This window comes from Podarcis gaigeae (genome assembly GCF_964106915.1).
Source record: "Podarcis gaigeae genome assembly, chromosome: 1".
NCBI classification, from domain to species: domain Eukaryota; kingdom Metazoa; phylum Chordata; class Lepidosauria; order Squamata; family Lacertidae; genus Podarcis; species Podarcis gaigeae.
Window position 1 is genome coordinate 118,307,965 of NC_139678.1, and position 20,492 is coordinate 118,328,456.

Below are 20,492 nucleotides of genomic sequence, written 5' to 3' on the forward strand. Positions count from 1 at the left end.
TTTATTGTTTATGACTGTTTTTTGTTATATTGTAATTATGTAAGCTGCCTTGAACAATATAACAAAAATAGTCACAAACAATAAATAAAGCACTGAACAGCTTTCATGCGCTTGAAGGTATCATGTGTCGTGGTCAGCGGCATTGTGTAATATACCTATCGCTGGCCTCTTCTCACTTCAGAACACAAATGGATGTTTTCTTTCTTTCTTTCTTTCTTTCTTTCTTTCTTTCTTTCTTTCTTTCTTTCTGTCATAATCTCCCCTTACCATGCTAATTTGTGTTTGTATGAAATTACTGCAACTTTCAGTGCTCTCTTTGCAGTCTGAAATGGCACAGTCTAGCACAAATATATCAAGTGGAGTTTCGGGTAATGTAGTTTGGCTCTGAATTCTAAAGCTATGGCAGCTCTGTATTATGGACCCCAATGCTCTCAAAGGGTGTGGCGCACCACACTTGTGTGGCAGAAGAGGATGGCAAATGTGGCGGGAAAATTCAAGGGCAATCAATATTGTATTTTGGAAAGGGCATGTCGTTCTGTAGCTGCAATGTTTAATACTTTCTGGGTGTCCCAGAATCATATTATAAAGCAGTTGTGTTCTATGTTATAAATCAAGCACTGCTAGGAGTTGCCACTTCCAGTTTTTCAATGTATTTCTTATCGATAAAAAAAATTCAGTGCGGCACGAGCAAGTTTTTAATCTGAAAATGTGATCCAAAGAAAACCGTTTGAGAATCACTGGGCTAGTGCATACACAATGAACCATTCATAGCCCTGGACTTTAATGAACCCCGGTTCTGGAATGGAATAGGTTAGGGGTCAGCAAACTTTTTCAGCAGGGGGCCGGTCCACTCTCCCTCAGACCTTGTGGGGGGCTGGACTATATTTTGAAGGGGGGGGGGAACCAAATTCCTATGACCCACAAATAACCCAGAGATGAATTTTAAATAAAAGCACACATTCTACTCATGTAAGAACACCAGGCAGGCCCCGCATGTAACCCAGAGATGCATTTTAAATAAAAGGACACATTCTACTCATGTAAAAACACGCTGATTCCTGGACCGTCTGCGGGCCGGATTTAGAAGGCGATTGGGCTGGATCCGGCCTCCGGGCCTTAGTTTGCCTACCCATGGAATAGGTATCCAGCCTCCAATTCAACTGCTGGATTTCTAATGAATGATAATGTCTCAAACTGATCCTATACAGGAACAAAATCTCTGGTACAGTCAACAGCGGTGCAGCATATGCCTCCACTGCCCAGGACAGGCACACTCCCGAGGGGAACGGAGCGTGCTCCCGAGGGGGGCAGGGAGCGGAGGGTGCCCTCGCAGGCGTGGGATAGCCGCTCAGGTGCATGGAGCGGTGCATGCGCAGTGCAGCTGAGGGCGGAGCAAGCCGCCAACGGCAGACATTCGGCGTGCTGCCCGCCCACGACTCCCAAGCCTCCCCTGAGCTGTTAAAACGAAGGGGGAAGGCCACCGGCAAAGCGGTGCAGCTCCCGCCCTTCCCCCGATGGCTCAGGGTAGGCTTGGGAGTCACGGACGGGCGGTGTGCCAAATGTCACCCCCCTCAGCGAAGACACTCGGGGCGATCCACCCCCACCACACATCCCTTCCTCTGCTCCTGACAGTGGGAGAAGAAGTCCAGGAATCCGTTCAGTAGAATGAGCAGGAAGGCCCCCAAACACAGCAATAATAATAATAATAATAATAATAATAATTTAATTATATCCTGCCCTCCCCAGCTGAAGCTGGGCTCAGACAACAGTAAAAGTAACACAGCATTCTAAAATCAATTCATTCTAAAATCAGTTCAGAATCAAATTAATGGCAACCATTGGGCTAGAGTTCTGTGAGGATTACGAAAGGAGGGAGTCAGGCTGTGCCCTGGCCAAAGGCCTGGTGGAACAGCTCTGTCTTGCAGGCCCTGCAGAAAGATGTCAAGTCCTAGTCTCTTGTGACAGAGCATTCCACCAGATCAGGGCCACAGCTGAAAAAGCCCTGGCTCTGGTTGAGGCCAGCCTAACTTCCCTGTGGCCCGGTACCTCCCAAGATCCAAGCTTACTGTAATTTGAAGAAAGTAGTAGTGCACATTGCCATCTAAAGGAGGGGATAATAGGACTATTAAATACCTACCTGCACCACTGAACAAGCTGTTCAGACATTGTATTCAGTATAGAACCTAGCTAGCCACAGACAACTATACTTCATTATAGCAATGATATTCACCCATTGCAGTCTGAAGTGACACAGGTCACTTTTCCACCTCAGAGTTCTCTTTATTCTGCTGGTGCACAGACCAGGCCTCTTACAGCAAACAAGTGGGCTTTTATCACCCATATAGGTATACTCTCAAAACAGATTATGAAACGAGAAATGTGGCTAGTGCACTCAGGGTCTTTTATTTTCTCCGAGTGTGGAATCATGTGTCTATGTTTTTCATTAGTGTTTGGCGCAGCAGCCAAGTTCGCACCTTATGGCAGACTTTTTTCTTTTGAAATTGCAAACGGCACCCATCAACAGGGAGAGAATTCATAAGACAGTTGACTTAAAAACAAGGAGGGGGAGATGGAAAAGAAACATAAAAGACCAGCCTCCTGGAGCAAGTCTGACCATTCTAGACCCTTGCTTTAGAAGCATGTGGAATAATTCCAGTTGCAGTGAAATTAGGAAAGTCACACTCACCTTGAAACTGCATCTATTACTTTGTTTTTAAAGATTTTTTTTTTTAAGGCCTTTGCTTTTCAAATAGCACATTCACTCTGGCTGGATATGCACATACATTTTTATGACTTATGAATCATGACATTTAATTTTCTTCATCAACATTAGCAGGTATTTATTTACAATAATGGTTTACAGCTTATCTAGCAGCCAGACGAATTTCATATTACGAAATGATTGCAGAGCAGCCGAAGAGCCTTCATTTGCATTTAAATTCACTTTGAAAACAGCGAAATCCTGCCACCCTCTGGACAACCATGAAACCAAGAGATATTCCCTGCAGCTAGGCCTAGACTGGACTGGAAAAGAAGGTTTTCCTGATGAATATTAAGTAACCAACTATATACGAATACTAGTGGTAATATTAGGCCAATGGTGAACCAAAACATCAAGGTTCGGACTCTTAATGTTTCACCACTGTCACTTTATTATTCACATTTTGAATCTTCTGCCCTCCTGAAAATCACAAAACATGAGCATGTTCCCTGCTAAGAGTTCATTTATTGATTAATGAACACTTGCATGCCATTGTTTGTCTTAGCAGTAAATCCAAGAAACTACTGGAATGTGATGCTTCCATTATGGCTGAATGCGATTAAAAGACGTGAATGAGAAATATGTTTTCCACTGTCTTGAAGTTCTCCATTTATATGGAATGTTGTAATTACTGTATGTAAGGATCCATAATAATTAGAACAATATAGCAGCTCTAGTTATGGGTAAACCTGTCATACATAAGAACTGGTGGCTCCAGATGAGGCAATGAAGCCCCATGGTCACCAAGATGCTTCTAGCTGATTCAAGGGCAGCTGAGATGAGCATCATCGACGAGAATGCCCATTGAGATGTTCCTCCGGTTGGGACACACTGATCCTTCTTGGTGGACCAGGGCAAAAAGCTTTAAGGCATGATATGATATCTGCATAAGCAATATATGTCTCACAATTAAAAGTCATAAATTTCTGGGACTTTGTAGTACGGCTATAGTGAAATTGAACAGTACCTTGTCTTGGCTACGGAGCCTAAATGTTGTTGTGCTTGAATGAGATCTGCCAGCTGTTTTTGGAGTGCCATGTCTCTGCCATGGACCTGTCTTATGAAGGGATGTTCCAAAAGGTGAGTGACAGATGGGCGTTTTTCGAAGTCCTTGATTAGGCACCTGAAAAATGCAGCAGTTGAGTTACTTATACATAGATGGACAGAAGCATTCAGTTCTGTTAGAAACTGTTTATTTATTTCATAAAAAATTACACACCACTTGATCGTAAAAGGTCACAAAGCAGTTTACAAAAGATAAAACAGTAAAAAAAAATCAAGAGGCTTTTATATTATTTTTTTGCAACCCTACTTTAAAACATAGAAGATTTAGGCCCAGAGATGGAAAGAAGATAAAGTCCCTACCAGAGAAGAATGGCAGGTCAAGTTGATGGGTTATGCCAAAATGGCGAAAAAGAATCAGAAATCAGGAAGACCAAAATTTTAATAAGGAATGGGGAAAATTTATAACTTCTTTTAAAGATCATCATAAACAGTTAAGATCGTTAGTAGGATTGGAATATCACTTGTAGTTTAATGGCGAATTTTTGAAACAATGGAGAGGTAAAAGATTTGGATTATCACAAAAGATGCAGGAGGAAATGATGAACAACAGGACCCACAAAGAGGAGTAGGGAAGTCTAGGAGATTCCTTGGAATCTTGTTTTTATGTTGTTTGTTGGCTACGTGTAAAATTTTAATCTGAAAAACCAAATAAATAAACTACACCCCCCTATATTTTTCCATGTATAAGACTATATTTCCCCCCTATTTTTTCAAGTTTAAAACTGGGGGTCGTCTTATACACATGGGGGATTTCTTTATTTGGAGTCCCCAAAAATAGGGGTCGTATTATACACGGAAAAATACAGTATATATATAAAACATACAAAATCTAAAATACCCAAACAGATTACAGTTACTCTACTCTACTCCCCCATGGTGATTTCTGCTATTTTGCTTTTACATACAGACTTTTATAATGTGTGAATGCTTGGGTGTCTTATACGTGGGAACAAGCATCTCAACAGAGTCACTAAACCTCATGCAGCACTATACTCAAAAAGTACAAAATCTGAATATTAGGTGATTTCTGACATTCCCCAAGCAGAAGTCTGTGTATGTGCGTCTTGAAGACATTCTGGGTGTATGGGATAGGCTACCACAGGGAGGAAAGGAGGGGGAAGTCCCGTCCTGCTCATGGAAATCCATTCCACTTGCAGGTGAGCACAAATTGGTATCGCCCATACCCTTTAAGAATTCAGAGTGCAACATTACAGCTCATGTCATAGAATCATAGAGTTGGAAGGGATTCCAAGGGCAGGAATCTCAACTACCGTATTTTTCGCTCCATAAGACACACTTTTTTCATCCTAAAAAGTAAGGGAAAATGTCTCTGTGTCTTATGGAGTGAATGCGTGGTCCCTGGAACCGAATTGCCCAGGGGCAAAAAGCAGATCATGTTTTCTTTTTTGAAAGATGGAAGTGGGTATTGAAACAAAGCTACTGATCGTTTGCCGATCGGGGAGAGAGATAAGGGACGCTAGAGATAAAGGAGGCTGCCTGGGAGGGGGAAGGTAAAGACAGCAAACTTGCAAAGGGGGGGGGGACAGGAAGACTAAAGCAAAAAGGAGCGAAATTAGAAGAAAAGGAGGAGCAAAAAGCTGCTCCAGCTAAGAAAAAGACACTAAGGCAAACAAGAGGGAAGGGCGTGTTGAAAGGAAACAACTGATTGGTGGGATGGGAAGAGAGATAACAGACGCTAGCGGAGGCTGCCTGGGAGCGGGGAGGAAAAGACAGCAAACTTTCAAAGGGGGAAAACAGGAAGACTAAAGCAATAAGGAGAGAAATTAGAAGAAGAGGAGGAGCAAAAAACTGCTCCAGCTAAGAAAAAGACACTAAGGCAAACAAGAGGGAAGGGTGTGTTGAAAGGAAACAACTGATCAGTGGGATCAGAAGAGAGATAAGGGACGCTAGTGGAGGCTGCCTGGGAGGGGGGAGGTAAAAGCCCATGGATGCTCAAGATTTTTGCATTGGGTCACCCCAAATTCTCCATCAGACCACATGTCTTGTGGCCACAGCTGGAACCACAAAAATCATACATCCACTGTTTCGTTCAGAATTTTTTTTCTTGTTTTCCTCCTCTAAAAACTAGGTGCGTCTTATGGTCAGGTGCGTCTTATGGAGCGAAAAATACGGTAGGTCATACATGATGGGTGGGCCATTCAACCTCTACTTAAAAATCTCCAAGGAAAGAGTCCACTGCCTCTTGTGGGAGTCTGTTGAGCACCTCTTACTGCCAAGACCATTAGGTTTAGAAACATTTTAGTAACAATTTTATAACCCATTGTTCACATGTATTATTGAATGATAACTGAGTGAGAGGGCTATCGTAGGTGTTGCCTGAATGAAACAAGCTAGCCAAAACTGACCAGAATTATTTGGCATTATATTTTAAAGGAAACACAGTGACTGTGATGCTTAGCTGTAATTGAAGGCAGAGGTCCTAATCCTGCTAATGTTATCTGAGATAAAAGTGTCACAGAAAAGAATGTTAACACGTCAGTCATAACTAACTTCAGGGATGACTAGCTTTTGCTCAGTCTGAAGGGTTCTCAATTAGTTTATCAATATAAATAAATGGCTTAATAAAAGAAACTATCAGAAAAGAATAGTTCATTGCTAAGACGCAGTACAAGGCAGGGAGCTTTGAAGGTCTGAACACATTCTAATTAGAAAACTTGACACTGTGCAATTGGCAAGGCATAAAAGTTGCTAGAATTCAGAATAACATGGCTTCAGATTAAGCAAAAATAATGTGTTCTAAATATAGAAATGTACGGAAGAGTCAGAAAAATTCTTTTTAAGCACACACCCTATTATGTCTGATCACGTTAGTTTGTTAAACTTGATTTGGTTCAGTCGTATTAGAGAACCATTTGAGAACCAAGAGAATATAAGCTCTAATGTACCATGATAATTATTTCCTGAACCTACCCTATAGTTTCCAAGAGTTTCATATTAGTTCCAGCCTGAACTGAATTTGTTTGGCTGTGCATTTTCAGATTCACATGTTTAATTCTGTATTTCAGATTTACCAATGCCCTGTGAAGCAATCGTTTTCACATAAACACTTTTAAAACAGCTTTGGGACAAACAATGAGAGCCATTTTACACAGCCGGGCAATAAAACAGCATATTTTAAAAGTTCAACAGGTGATCAGCATCAGTGACAATGTAGTGTTTTACACACACACACACACACACACACACACACACACACACCCTCAACATAACACCTGTAATTATTTCATGAATAAGAAAAGGACAAAATATACTCACGACACTAAGCCCAGCCTCTGATTTCTTTAAGGAATCATCCTTAAGTAACATCTGCCTGATGAAATATCTTTCAAAAATATTTGGTTGCACAGAGCTCTTCTGTATACTTCAAAGCAAAGCCTAGAAAACATTCTGTTTTACAAACGATCAAGAGACTCTAGTATCCCCTGTGAACTGGAGCCTCCTGATATCAAAGCTAAAGCAACAAAAACTACCTTATATCTATCCTCCTGCAGAGTTATAAATACCACTCCTGCCCTCCCATGGAAAGAAATCAGTCATTTGGCTTTTAAAGGTTCTGTGTTTCTTTTGTTTTCTTACCCATCATTTTAAAAAAAGGGAAAAGTCACTGTGGCCCCATCTAAAAAAATATTATGCTTGTCAGTCTCTCTTCCAAGTTTATATCCTCCTTTGTAGAAAAGGCGAGAGACTCACTAAATACCAACCGCCAGCTACAGTAAGAGAAAACAGCAATTGAAAACTGGTTCTTTATGACGACTTCCTAGAATTAAAGGCCAGTACGAAAAGCGAACCCATTTGAACAGTGCTGTGCATACACGTTTCAGCTATAGCTCTTCTCTCTACGCTGCCTAGAATACCAGAGCTTGCTCAGCATTGGAAACCAAGAAGGAGGAAAACCTACACCTGCAGTAGCTGAGATCATAAACGGTTTCATGATGTGATGCAAAATCTTGATTTCTCCATTACCATGGAAGGAATTCAACATCACACAGCGCAAGCGTTTCCCCCTTTCCTCCTCCAACATGCTGTTCTGTGGGTTCTTCCTGATTCTCCAGAGAAGGTTTGGGAGAGGCAGGGATGCACAAGGGAAAGGGGGAAGCCCTCTTAACAGAAACCATCGCACTGGCTTCCATTAGTGGGCCAGGTTAGTTGAATACAGCTCTAACAAGATGCCCATGGGAAGCATGCCAGCAGGACCTGAGAGCAACCATTGTGGCTTTCCCCAAAGAATGTTGGGTTTTGTAGTTTAGTGAGGCTAAGAATTAGCAGCCCCTCTTCATAGAAGACTACAATTCCCAGAACTCCTTGAGATAAAAGCAGTGGCAGCAGATCCTCTTTTGCCATTTGAGATGAAACTGGAAGGGCCTCGGCCCAGTATACCCGAAGGAGCGTCTCCACCCCCATCATTCTGCCCGGATGCTGAGGTCCAGCGCCGAGGGCCTTCTGTTTTTTTTTAAATAACATTTTTATTGGGTTTTTACATTTTATAAAGACACACACACACAAAAAGACAAAGACAACACATATACAATTTCATAACCTTACTTTCTTTACCCTCTTTCCTTGGCATCCCCCCACCCCCTCTTCATACATCCCAATTCCAATAATTATTTCAGCAAGTTCTTGTCTATCATCTTAAACATATTGTTATTATTTTTAAAAACTTAACTCTTTTTACTTATAAACATTTAACTTTCCCATTTCCAATTCTCTTATAAACATTAAATCCTTTTTCTAAGGTCGACCTAACTTCCCTTCCACGAATTTCTCCCTTTATTATATTAATTATAGGTCACATTGGCCAAATACAAAAGTCATAAAATTTTGAAATTCTATTCTCCCCTCCCTCCCTACCCCGCTTTCCATCCCTTCCCAAGCAAATGTCCAAAAACAGTTCCTAGCCCGGATTCCTCACATCCGAGGCCTTCAATTCTCTGTCAGTCTCTCTCTGCCAATTTTGTTGGTAGTCCTTTTTGTTGGTCCTCAGGTCTCGAAGAAGTTCTGTCACAGTCACATCAAATTTTCTTCCATCCAAAATGTTTAAAAGCAATTGCTGCAAAAGATCAGCTGCTCTCCCATACTCAAAAAGGAAATCTCGATCATATTTCTTTATTCTTTTAAATTCCAGTGTTCCAAGTACTCCAGGGACTTCCTTCTTCATCTTTCTCATCTTTCGCAGATTTGTAATCCAAAGATCTTCTTCCTTATTTTCTGACAATATAGGCTTTTGGTTGGTATTTATTTGGTTGGTATTTTCCACCTGAACTATCTCCACTCCTTCTTTCCTCTCCATCCATTCCAAAAATATCTCTTCTGGTTCAGCTGCAGATTTTCGGCCAGTCGAATCCTTTGTGCACTCAGCAGAGTTGTTTGTTTTAGAGTTCAAGGTCATAAGTTCTTTGTTCATAGCCGTACTCTGCTCTTGCAGAATTCCCACGAGAAAGAACATTTTTTTTCTATTTCTGCCAGTAATTTTCCCTCTGCAGCCATTGTAATGTCTCTAGTTCCCCCTAGGGGGATTCCAATTGCTTAATAGTCCTTTTCCAACAATCCGTTACTTTATTATTTATTACTACTTTGTTTCCAACCACCTCAATTCAAATGTATCACCTTTAGTTCAGAGAGTTATTAAATAGCTAAATTCTTAACTTTAACCGCCCGTTTGACAGCTCCTTTGACAGCTGTCAAACTCCTTATTCTTTTTCCTCCGGCACCCACACAGGACGCTCCCGGGTTCGGGGGGGGGGTTTACACAAAAAGTTCCAAAATTCCTCCCTTTCTCTCCAGCACAAAGACTTCTCCTGTCAAATTCATGGAAAGATCTTTTATCTGACAAAACAACAATCTCTCCACCTTAGTTCTCCGATCCTTGCTTTAGATCGTTTGTAGATGGGGGGGTACGGACTTCCCTTTAGCACATCCCCCGGTCGTGCCGAATTCAAAGGTGAAAATTTTTCAGTCCAAATTCCATTCTACTCACGGGTTGTTTATTTTCCAGTCCAAATTTTGGGAAGAAAGTCAGCGCTCTCCGGCCATGGCTCGCGGCTTCACTCCACTGAAGTAGCGGTCTACTCACAGCACCACGCCACTCTCCGTACCCTCTCCGTAGCCTTTAAAAAGGCTCTTCATGGGTCGGGGAGGGCGCTTAAGGTGCCCACCGAGTCACCAAGTCCGCAGGCTTCCGCGCCTGTGGTTTCTAAGGGTCCCCGCGTCGCCGGCGCGGCAGGACCCGTCCTCAGCAGAGCCGATTCCCTCCGGAGCTCGGAGGGAATCCGCCATTCACCGATCGCGCTAACCCGGAAGTCCAGCGCCGAGGGCCTTCTGGCGGTTCCCTCACTGCAAGAAGCAAAGCTACAGGGAACCAGGCAGAGGGCCTTCTCGGTAGTGGCGCCCGTCCTGTGGAACGCCCTCCCATCAGATGTCAAAGAGATAAACAACTACCTGACATTTAGAAGACATCTGAAGGCAGCCTTGTTCAGGGAAGTTTTAATGTATTTTTAATCTTTGTTGGAAGCCGCCCAGAGTGGCTGGGGAGACCCAGCCAGATGGGTGAGGTACAAATAATAAATTATTATTATTATTATTCCCTGCTGCTGCTGCCACCTGCCCCGCTGCCTATATTACCAGGGGAGAAGCCGTGCCGGCAGCAGCACATATTTCAGGTGTGATCTCACACACTCCGCAAGATCTCACCAGAAATCGGGACCAACGCCAGTTTCTTTTCTCCAATGGTGGCGGAGGTGGCGGGTGCCCATGGGGACACTCCCTCAGAGGCTTCGGCCACCTGAGGCAGTGGGCTCACCTCGCCTAATGTCTGGGCCAACCTCGAGCAAAGGGAATAGCTGCTATTTGAGTTAAAAGTTTGTAGATATCTTAAGGAACCTACTTGCACTGAGCTCTGGGTCCCCTTGATAAGTTCTGTAGCCAGGATGGTGGTTTTAGGGTGTCCTACTGAGGAGACTTTATAACTCAGTGGTGGATCCAGAGAGGGGCAAACTCTTTCAATATCCAAGGCAGCTGCCACTCTTCCCCCTTAAACCAATCTAGCACCCAGTCTCCAGTTCTTTCAGAGGAGATCATTTTAATGTACCATTCTCAAACCAACCTAGCCAGCATCACATCAGCAATTGTTAAGGTTACAAAGCATGCTATTTTATGAGATGGCACTGCTAAATATAGGGCAGCCCAACCACAGTCATTAGGAACTTTCCTCTTGTTCAAAGATAAGCTGGACATGTTTTTTATATACTGAAGAAGCCCTAGACCAGGGAGATTTCTAAGGTTTAGCATTCTAGGTTTCTTAAAATGGCGTATTCCCCAAAACCATTTGCCCCAAAACATATTTTGAAAGCCCATAGCACTGCTAGCCTTATAATGAAAAGTAACGTATAGAATCAATAATATATAGCTCTAGAGCAGGTGCCCCCAAACTCGGCCCTCCAGATTTTTTGGGAATACAGTTCCCATCATCCTTGACCACTGGTCCTGTTAGCTAGGGATGATGGGAGTTGTAGTCACAAAACAGCTGGAGGGCCGAGTTTGGGGATGCCTGCTCTAGAGAACTATCCCAGATCACCTCAGCGACACCAACTGATGGGACTGTGTGTCAGCTCACAAAGGAGAAGTTCTGTTCCATCTACGTGGGAACAAGGCCAGCCCAAGGCATTTTGCTTCCTGAGGTGAAGGACACAATGGTGTCCCTACCATTCCACATACAGAAGCCAATTGGCTTGGCCTTCGATTCTTTCTTCAACACTGGTGAGAGGACAATAACTTCTAACTGCTCCTAAGGCAGCAGGTTTAACAGTAGCACTTGAAGAAGACTTAAGGAGTTGCACCTTAACAGTCACTTTAACAAATATTCCTATTGACTAATATTATGCTTCTATTTTGCCCTAATGGTGGATGACCATTGTTAATATGAATAAAATATACTGAAAAGGAAAAAAATATGCTGCACATTTTGGCCTCAACGGATGCAAATCCATCACCTAATTTGAAATTCCAGCACCTTCCATCATGTTTTCCTAGCTGAAAAGTAATCCTCAGAATTCATTAGTGTCATTACGTTAAACAGAAGTGGCAGCCATTAGCTGTCTGTTGGGTTACTAGAATCTAACATTACAGGTTCCTAAACAACAATTTCATTCTGTCACAATTACAGGCAGGCAAAGATGAAGCATTTGTTAAGACGGGAACAAGCAACACAGAGGCCTAATTCACAGGCAAGCGGCTTGCATTCGGATGATAACATTGTTGAGGCAGAGAGAGCTATGTGCACAATGTAAACTGCCATTTTTTTGCAGCCAGCAAATCGGAAGAATGAAAGGGGAACCAGCTGGTGTGAACAAATATTTACGAACGAACAAACAGAAATAGATTTCACAACCGAAGTAGAGGTGGTGGCATATCTTGTCAGAAACAGATCTCCTTCACCAAAGAAAACATGATGGTGGCCAGAAGAGATATAGGCCAGTGTTTGCATTTATTTCTTGAACTGGAGAAGGGAGAAACATATTAACCAAGGCAGCAGCTATCAAATTTTCCACCTTCCAGGAACAATGAGTCCACATTGAAAAATCTGGTAAGCTTCCAAAAGTATGTATCTGCATGCAGTGAATGAATGTGAAGGGCTCCATGCTAGTTATCATTTCATCGGATGCGGACATCTCCAGAGAGCAGCTCGCTTGGGTAGAGATCTAGGCAAATAGGCTTCCCCCTCATAGTATGCTTGGACATCAAGGAAACGGACAGGATACTTAATCATGTGGACCGCTTTACACATATAATACATGAAGAGGGCTTTAAAGGAAACTGAATACTCCACCCATCTGACTGGATTGGCCCAGCCACTCTGGGAGCCTTCAAACATATATAAAAACATAATACAGTGGTACCTTGGGTTACATACGCTTCAGGTTACATACGCTTCAGGTTACAGACTCCACTAACCCAGAAATAGTGCTTCAGGTTAAGAACTTTGCTTCAGGATGAGAACAGAAATCGGGCTCCGGCGGCACGGCAGCAGCAGGAGGCCCCATTAGCTAAAGTGGTGCTTCAGGTTAAGAACAGTTTCAGGTTAAGAACGGACCTCTGGAACGAATTGAGTACTTAACCTGAGGTGCCACTGTAAAACATTAAGCATTAAAGAACTTCCCTATACAGGGCTACCTTCAGATGGCTCAGGGATCACATAACTTCACACCCTCCAAAATTTTGCTGATGAAACTAGGGACGTCCTACCATACCCCCTGGGACGCGGGTGGCGCTGTGGGTTAAACCACAGCACCTATGATTTGCCAATCAGAAGGTCGGCGGTTCGCATCCCCGCAATGGGGTGAGCTCCCGTTGCTGAGTCCCAGCTCCTGCCCACCTAGCAATTCAAAAGCACGTCAAGTGCAAGTAGATAAATAGGTACCGCTCTAGCGGGAAGGTAAACGGCGTTTCCGTGCACTGCTCTGGTTTGCCAGGAGCGTCTCAGTCATGCTGGCCACATGACCCAGACGCTGTCTGCGGACAAACACCGGCTCCCTCGGCCTATAGAGCGAGATGGGTGTGGAACCCCAGAATCGTCCGTAACTGGACCTAACGGTCAGGGGTACCTTTACCTTTAAACAAGACATAATAGCAAAGCAAGTCACATCTGTAGCGGGCAGCTGCATGTCACAAAATCAGCTGCAACTCAGATGTTAATTTTCCCCTCCATTAAACACTTCAGCAGTCCCACCAAGGATTCTCCCGATAAGAAAGCTGAACCACTCTGTACTCCCCTGAGGCAAATCCCCGTATACTGATGACAGACGGGGATGTGGATGAAATGATTTCCTCCTGTGCATATAAACAATAATAACAAATGTCCATCTCCAGTCTTACAAAGCTCTTTTCCCAATCTTTAAAACCTCATTGGAATTACAGAGACATTAATTGTCAAAGGAGATCTTAAGATTATACCAGTCGCTCACAGAAGGGCGGAACAGCTATATCCTTCTACGTACACCACAGCCTCATCGGAGATGTTGAATCCATTTTAGTGAGAGAACGAGATAAATTCAAAACAACAATCAATCCAGCAACACAACAACAGAAACGTTTATTATTATAAGCCACGTCTTTCAAAGGCTTAAAGGTTGTGGCAGTGGGGATGGGAAGGATAAACAGGCACAGGGGAATCTTGCTGACTGAGGCAATGAACAAGTTACCCCTCCCATTTAATGTACAAAGCTGACTGTGGAACTAGCGGAAATGACTGGCAGAATCCGAGACCAGGGAGAAGAGTCGGTGGAAGAAGACTGGAAAAAGTTTAAAGATTATTACCGGAAATATTGTAAAATTAATGAATGTTAGAAAAATGATGGAATGAAGTTATATGGCTTTAGCAGAAATGTTATAAGGAATTAGGTACAGATAGATTGTAAATGTATTAAAGGGAAAAAACAAGGTTAGAATATGTTAAGATAAATTACAGGACAGAAAACAGAGGAAGATGGAAAGGAATTGCTGAAACAGTTAATTGAAGTGGAATACAAAAAGGGAGGTGTGAGGAGGTCGTTGAAACAAGTGAACGAAAGTTATGATATTGAAATTATTGGATGTGTTTTTAATTGTTTTTGTTTTGTTTGGTTGATTCAATGTTTTTAGGGTTTGGGTTGTGTGGTGTTTTTGTTTTTGTTTTTGTATTGTATTGTATTGTTTAATTCTTTTTCTTTTCTTTTGTTATCTTTAAACTGTTAATAAATATTATTTTTTTTAAAAAAAACCAAAGCTGACTGGACCAGCAGTTGAAAATGGATTCAACATACAGTGGACACTCAGGTTGCGAACGTGATCCGTGCAGGAAGCACATTTGTAACCTGCAGCGTCCGCAACCTGCAGCGCCGCATCTGCGCATGCACGGGTTGCAATTTGGTGCTTCTGCGCATGCGCTGAAACCTGGAAGTAACCCGTTCCGGTACTTCCGGTTTGGCGCAGTGCGGAACCCAAAATCGTGCAACCCAAAGCATATGTAACCCAAGATATGACTGTATTCTGTTACTTCAGAGGGCACAGGGCTTCTTCTTATGTGGCGATCACTCATAGCCGAGAAAGATTGTGTTCCATGAACATGGTTTTAACGGTGAGTCCGTAAGTGACTGTGGAGGCCAATTCTGGATCCACACATCCTTCCACAGTGGGGACATTGGTTTCCGGGCAGGAGCTGATCACAGTGAGGGTTTGCCATGCATGCCTTCCTCTTAGCACATTTCTTCCTTTCGTCCCGAGTTTGAGCGTCTTCAAAGCCCATGACATCTTTGGTAAAGGCTGTTCTCGAATTGGAGCGCTCACAGGCCAGTGTTTCCCAGTTGTTGCTGTTTATATTACATTTTTAAAGATTTGCCTTGAGAGAGTCTTTGAACCTCTTTTGTTAACCACCAGCATTATGCTTTCCATTTTTAAGTTCGGAATAGAGCAGTTGCTTTGGAAGATGATAATCAGGTATCCAAACAACATGGCCAGGCCAACCACGTTGATGTTGAAGAATCATTGTTTTGACACTTTGCTTCTTCTAGTACATTGGCATTAGTTCGCCTGTCTTCCCAAGTGATGTGTAAAATTTTCCGGAGACACAGTTGATGGAATCTTTCGAGGGCAAGCTACAAGGCACATATAGCACTGTTCTTGAACACCTCACTACAACTCACTCTCCATACGCCTCAACATATGCTTCTGGAGGCAGATGACACACACTGCCCAATAGCAGGGCTGGCCCTTAGGGAAAAGGACCACATTATGAGAATTGAAAAGCAAACCTTTGGGGAAATGAATCTAAATGGTTAGTCCTTTCACCCTACAATAAACAAGCACCTGCCTGAATGACTCACTTTTCTCCCACTACCCTAGCATTTGCCACCTAAGGCAACTGCCTCACTCAGCCCAACGGCAGGGCCTGTCATGAGGAAAAGGAACAACATTTGTTACACTGAGCACTGAAAGGCGAGTTTCTTTGGGAAGATGCTTCATTTCCCCTCCCATTTTCCCTCATACGCAGCCATCGGCCTGAATGGCTCATCTCTTACTTCTTTCGTGTGTAGCTCTGACTCAACGCTAAGCCAGTCACACGCATTTGCCACCTAAGGCAACTGCCTCACTCAGCCCAATGGCAGGGCCTGTCATGAGGGAAAGGAACAGCATTTGTTACAGTGAGCACTGAAAGGCGAGTTTCTTTGGGAAAAGGCTTCGTTTCCCCTCCCATTTTCCCTCATACGCAGCCATCTGCCTGAATGGCTCATCTCTTACTTCTCTTGTGTGTAGCTCTGACTCAAAGCCAGTCACACGCTGCAGACAGGTGGACGAGAACAAGCACATCATAAAACCCATTTGTAATAATGATCCAATGATGCGTCTGCTCTTTCACATCTGCTCATCTGTTCCCGCTACCTGCATGTCTTCAGACTGCTGCATGATATTGCTGTTGTTGAAAAGAAAATGAAGGAAAACGGGGATAGCTTTGCCAGCGGCCAATTTTTTGCTTTCCTTTTGTCTTTCGTCACAATTCCATAGGATCCCTGCCATCACCGTGTACCCAGGCAGTATTATCTCTAGAGCTGCACCGCCTTTCAGGAAATCACCCCCCACCCCCATAACAGAGGTGCCTTGAGGACATGTGTCCAAAAGTAGCATGCCATGATAAACAACTGATTTATTTTTATTTTTTTGCTACCTACTGCTGCACTCAGGTTCCACAAAGCAGAATTCAGTGTATTACACAGTATTCAATTATCAAGTGCATAATATACATTCTAGTACACAAGACACATTTATGTATCTATCGATCCACCCCTTAGAACCAGGTATCATAAATTTCTAATCCTTCCTGCTGGAAAGAGAAACACTCGACTATTGGAATGCCACCAAACTGAGCTGCAATAAATCCTCCGGCAGCAAAATTATTTGAGCACCCGCCCCCCAATAGTTTTAACTTGCTGCAGGCACTGAGAAATGTAAGAGGACACAGGTTCAGTTCTGAGGAAAATATAGAGCTTACAAGTGAGTAAATTCTTAGCCAGTTATCCAAGCTTATGGGAATAAACTTCAATGGGGTGGGGAAGCTTAGCGTCAGAGGCCAAATGCAACCTCCCAGTTCTCTCTGTCTGGTTCCAGTGTGGTGTAGTGGTTAAGAGCGGTAGTCTTGTAATCTGGGGAACGGGGTTCGCGTCTCCGCTCCTCCACACACAGCTGGTGGGTGACCTTGGACCAGTCACACTTCTCTGAAGTCTCTCAGCCTCACTCACCTCACAGAGTGTTTGTTGTGGGGGAGGAAGGGAAAGGAGAATGTTAGCCGCTTTGAGACTCCTTTGGGTAGTGATAAAGCAGGATATCAAATCCAAATTCCTCCTCCTCCTCCTCCTCCTCCTCTTCTTCTTCTTCTTCCTGGGACTCTTCCATGGTCATCCCTCATTCCCAGGCCACATCCTCTCTCCACAAGTGACACTCTCCACAAGTGACATTGGTTCTGCTCTGAGCCCTCCTCGAGTTCTTTTGCCCAGGTGGAATGTGTTCTTAGAATCATAGAATCATAGAGTTGGAAGAGACCACAAGGGCCATCGAGTCCAACCCCCTGCCAAGCAGGAAACACCATCAGAGCACTCCTGACATATGGTTGTCAAGCCTCTGCTTAAAGACCTCCAAAGAAGGAGACTCCACCACACTCCTTGGCAGCAAATTCCACTGTCGAACAGCTCTTACTGTCAGGAAGTTCTTCCTAATGTTGGACTATGATAATTCCTCTCGTCAGGATGGAGGATGGAAGGATTTGGGGGTGGTAGAAGCCATTTTTAGATGGCTGGGATGTAGCCTGTTATCCTAAGCTAAGAATCCCATTCATTGCTTCAACCACTTTTCAGTCTGCACTCAGCAGACCACATGACCACACAGAACATGGGAAGTCTGTGGGTAATATATATAGGTTAGCCCCTAGTGGAATATCTTGACTCCAAATAACAGCTCAGGAGATGGACATATCTTGCTAAAGGGCGATGGGGCTGAACCACAGTGCTGGGATTTCTTCTTCTTCTTCTTCTTCTTCTTCTTCTTCTTCTTCTTCTTCTTCTTCTTCGTCCTGCAAACTGATCTGAATGAGCACTCTGGTTTTTCATAACCAGACACTATCCATCCAGCAAGCAAACGTTTTTTAAAAAAGAAAAAAAAGGTTCAGAAAATGACCAGGCAAGGAGCAGAAGAAGGTGGCACTTTACTGCTTTTTAAGGCATGGTGAAGGCATGACAAAAATGTGTCCACCAGTAAAACGAAAATCAGAAGGCGGGGAACTTGGGGAAGCTCACCTAACAATGTTTAGGAAAAATAAGGATAAGACAAGAATCTGTTTCTATTGTTTGTTTTCCTGTTTGTGCTGTTTATTTGTGATATAAAATGAATAAAATAAAATAAAAATTTTGGGGGGGAAGAATTTGTCCACCAATCAAAAATTTTAAATTAAACTTACTAGTATAGAAAGTTCCCAAAATGCCCTGAGCACAAAAGTAGAAGGTTGCATTATGTGAATGGTATGTGGTATCTGTCAGTAGTGACATCATAGGCATTGCCCAATAGGTGCAGTCATACACTTTACTATAGCAATAAAAGCAAGTAGCTGGGGGCAAGTCTTATAATGACTTGTTGACAAAATATGAGGCTTCGGGTGATGAAAAAATGCAATAACGCACAGCAGAAGGGCTACTTTATGACAGAATGCCTACTTAGCTGTTGAATAAAACACCTACAATGATATTGTACTATAGAAACTCTTTTGGAAAAGCCCTTGGTTCAGATTCCACAATGGGTGGCCTCAAATATGTATCTAATCCACTTGTAATTCAGTTGCAAGGATAGATGTGAACAGACACTGAAAAGCTGTATAAGAATACTTGTAGTAGCAGCAGTCGTTAAAATTTAGGTTAAATATGTATCAAACATATGTTTTGAATAGTTGCGGCCTTTGTTTTTCAACCTGCCCATGAAATATGTCATTGTCATAATCAGGAGGGTTTCGAGTCAATGTGAGATACCCTTTCTAGAGGTTGAATGATAATAAATTAGGATGCGCCTTCTTAATCTACTCCTCCACAGTAACACTTGATCAAGAAATGACCAATTCCAGTTATTTAAGCCTTTTATCTGTTCAGTTCTTCAAAGGGAGCAAACTTTTTAAAGAATTTTGAACTTCAAAGGGATTGATGGCTAATTGCATGGCTCTGTTCTGCAAGGCTTCAGGGAGGCTTTCTTGAAAGTTTTGTTGTTTTGCAGAGAAACCAAGACAGAATTCGAGGTGTAGCTTAAGCAAGCTAACCCTTTTCATTCCGTGGAATAAAATAAGTGAGAACTTGCTTTTGTCTGAGATTATCTGGATGATTTTTTTTTTTTTGTAATTTAGATAAATAAATAAAGTTGGAGCCTCTAAAACCTTCTTGCCTAAGGTAACACAATCAGATGTTTTGTATGTCACCCTAAACCATGGTTTGGTAAGATTTTCATGAGCAGGAACAAGCTGCGGCAAGAGTTGGACTCATTATTCCTCTCCTCTTCTTGCATCACTGGGTGAAAGATTTTGGCAGCTTCCCCCCCTACTTTCTTCAACTCACATTTTATTGTGCCATCCAGATGTGATATCCTGGTTTATAAAACAACATCCGGGCAGATTCAGAACAAGCCAGCTTAAAGCTGTCATTTCCGAAGTTGCTTTGGTAACCTAACCAGGGTTTGTTATAAACCACAGTTCCTGGTTTGTCACAACATAACAACCAAGTTTAAGGGAAAACAAATAAAAGCTTTCCTTTTTCTACCCTGCAGCTGTTTGGAAGGCGGTGTTGTAAACAAAAATTGCCCTTTTCCCTTATGGGGTATCCAAGAGTCATATAGAGCCCTTACATTGGTTCCCTATTGGTATGAGAAGATAACAGAGGCCATATTGGGAATATTGAGAAGCAAAGCAGCTAGTAAGCTTGATCTTTATTGAACTGTTGAAACAGGGTGCTCCCCTCACCTGCAGGAGAGGAGGAGGAACCCAGAAAAGTGGCGAGCAAGGCCTTATAAAGACTTTTGAAATTGCCACCCTGTAGATCAAGACCACCCCCAGAAACATCATACATACATCACAGAAGGGGTGTAACCTAAGACCACCCCCCAGATACATTATACCTACATCACAGAAAAGGCGGTCTAAACAGAAATTTGAATGTTGCTTTTCTCCTGTCGTTGTTTATCTCCTGTCTGGCAGGTTACTTGATTGGATTGCCTGGGGAGCCTGGCCATTCTTTTGTAGTGATAAATACTTAGTTCCTGGGCCAGGTCACAGGCTTATACCCTATTCATATCTTAAATGTGCCCTTAAGACAGGATTTGTGAGGAAAGAGACAATGGGGGGGTTTCCCACTTTGACCTTGCAGAGAAAACATTTGCTCAGTTTAGGAGTCAAAATGGTTCCAGGTCAGTCTTCCTGTGCTGATCTATGTAAGTGCTTGGTTGGTACGCTTATGAACACTACCATATATCTAAGACCTCAAAATTTCTATCACAGCGGTGATGGGAGAGGAGGGCGCATGCACGATCAAGGCCCACAGCAACTCCTTTCTGCTCATGCACATCTCACTAAGCCATGGTTTAGCATGACATGTGT

At 43.0% G+C, this 20,492-nt stretch overlaps 1 protein-coding gene across 1 annotated transcript in view; it reads right to left on the bottom strand.

The window, feature by feature from the left end:
* Nucleotides 1-20,492, bottom strand: part of MYO3B (myosin IIIB) — a 291,721-nt gene that overhangs the window by 174,436 nt on the left and 96,793 nt on the right. The window contains exon 10 of the mRNA XM_083704157.1: nucleotides 3,729-3,884. Coding sequence (XP_083560283.1) covers nucleotides 3,729-3,884 — 156 coding nt within the window. The remainder of the gene's footprint in view (nucleotides 1-3,728; nucleotides 3,885-20,492) is intronic.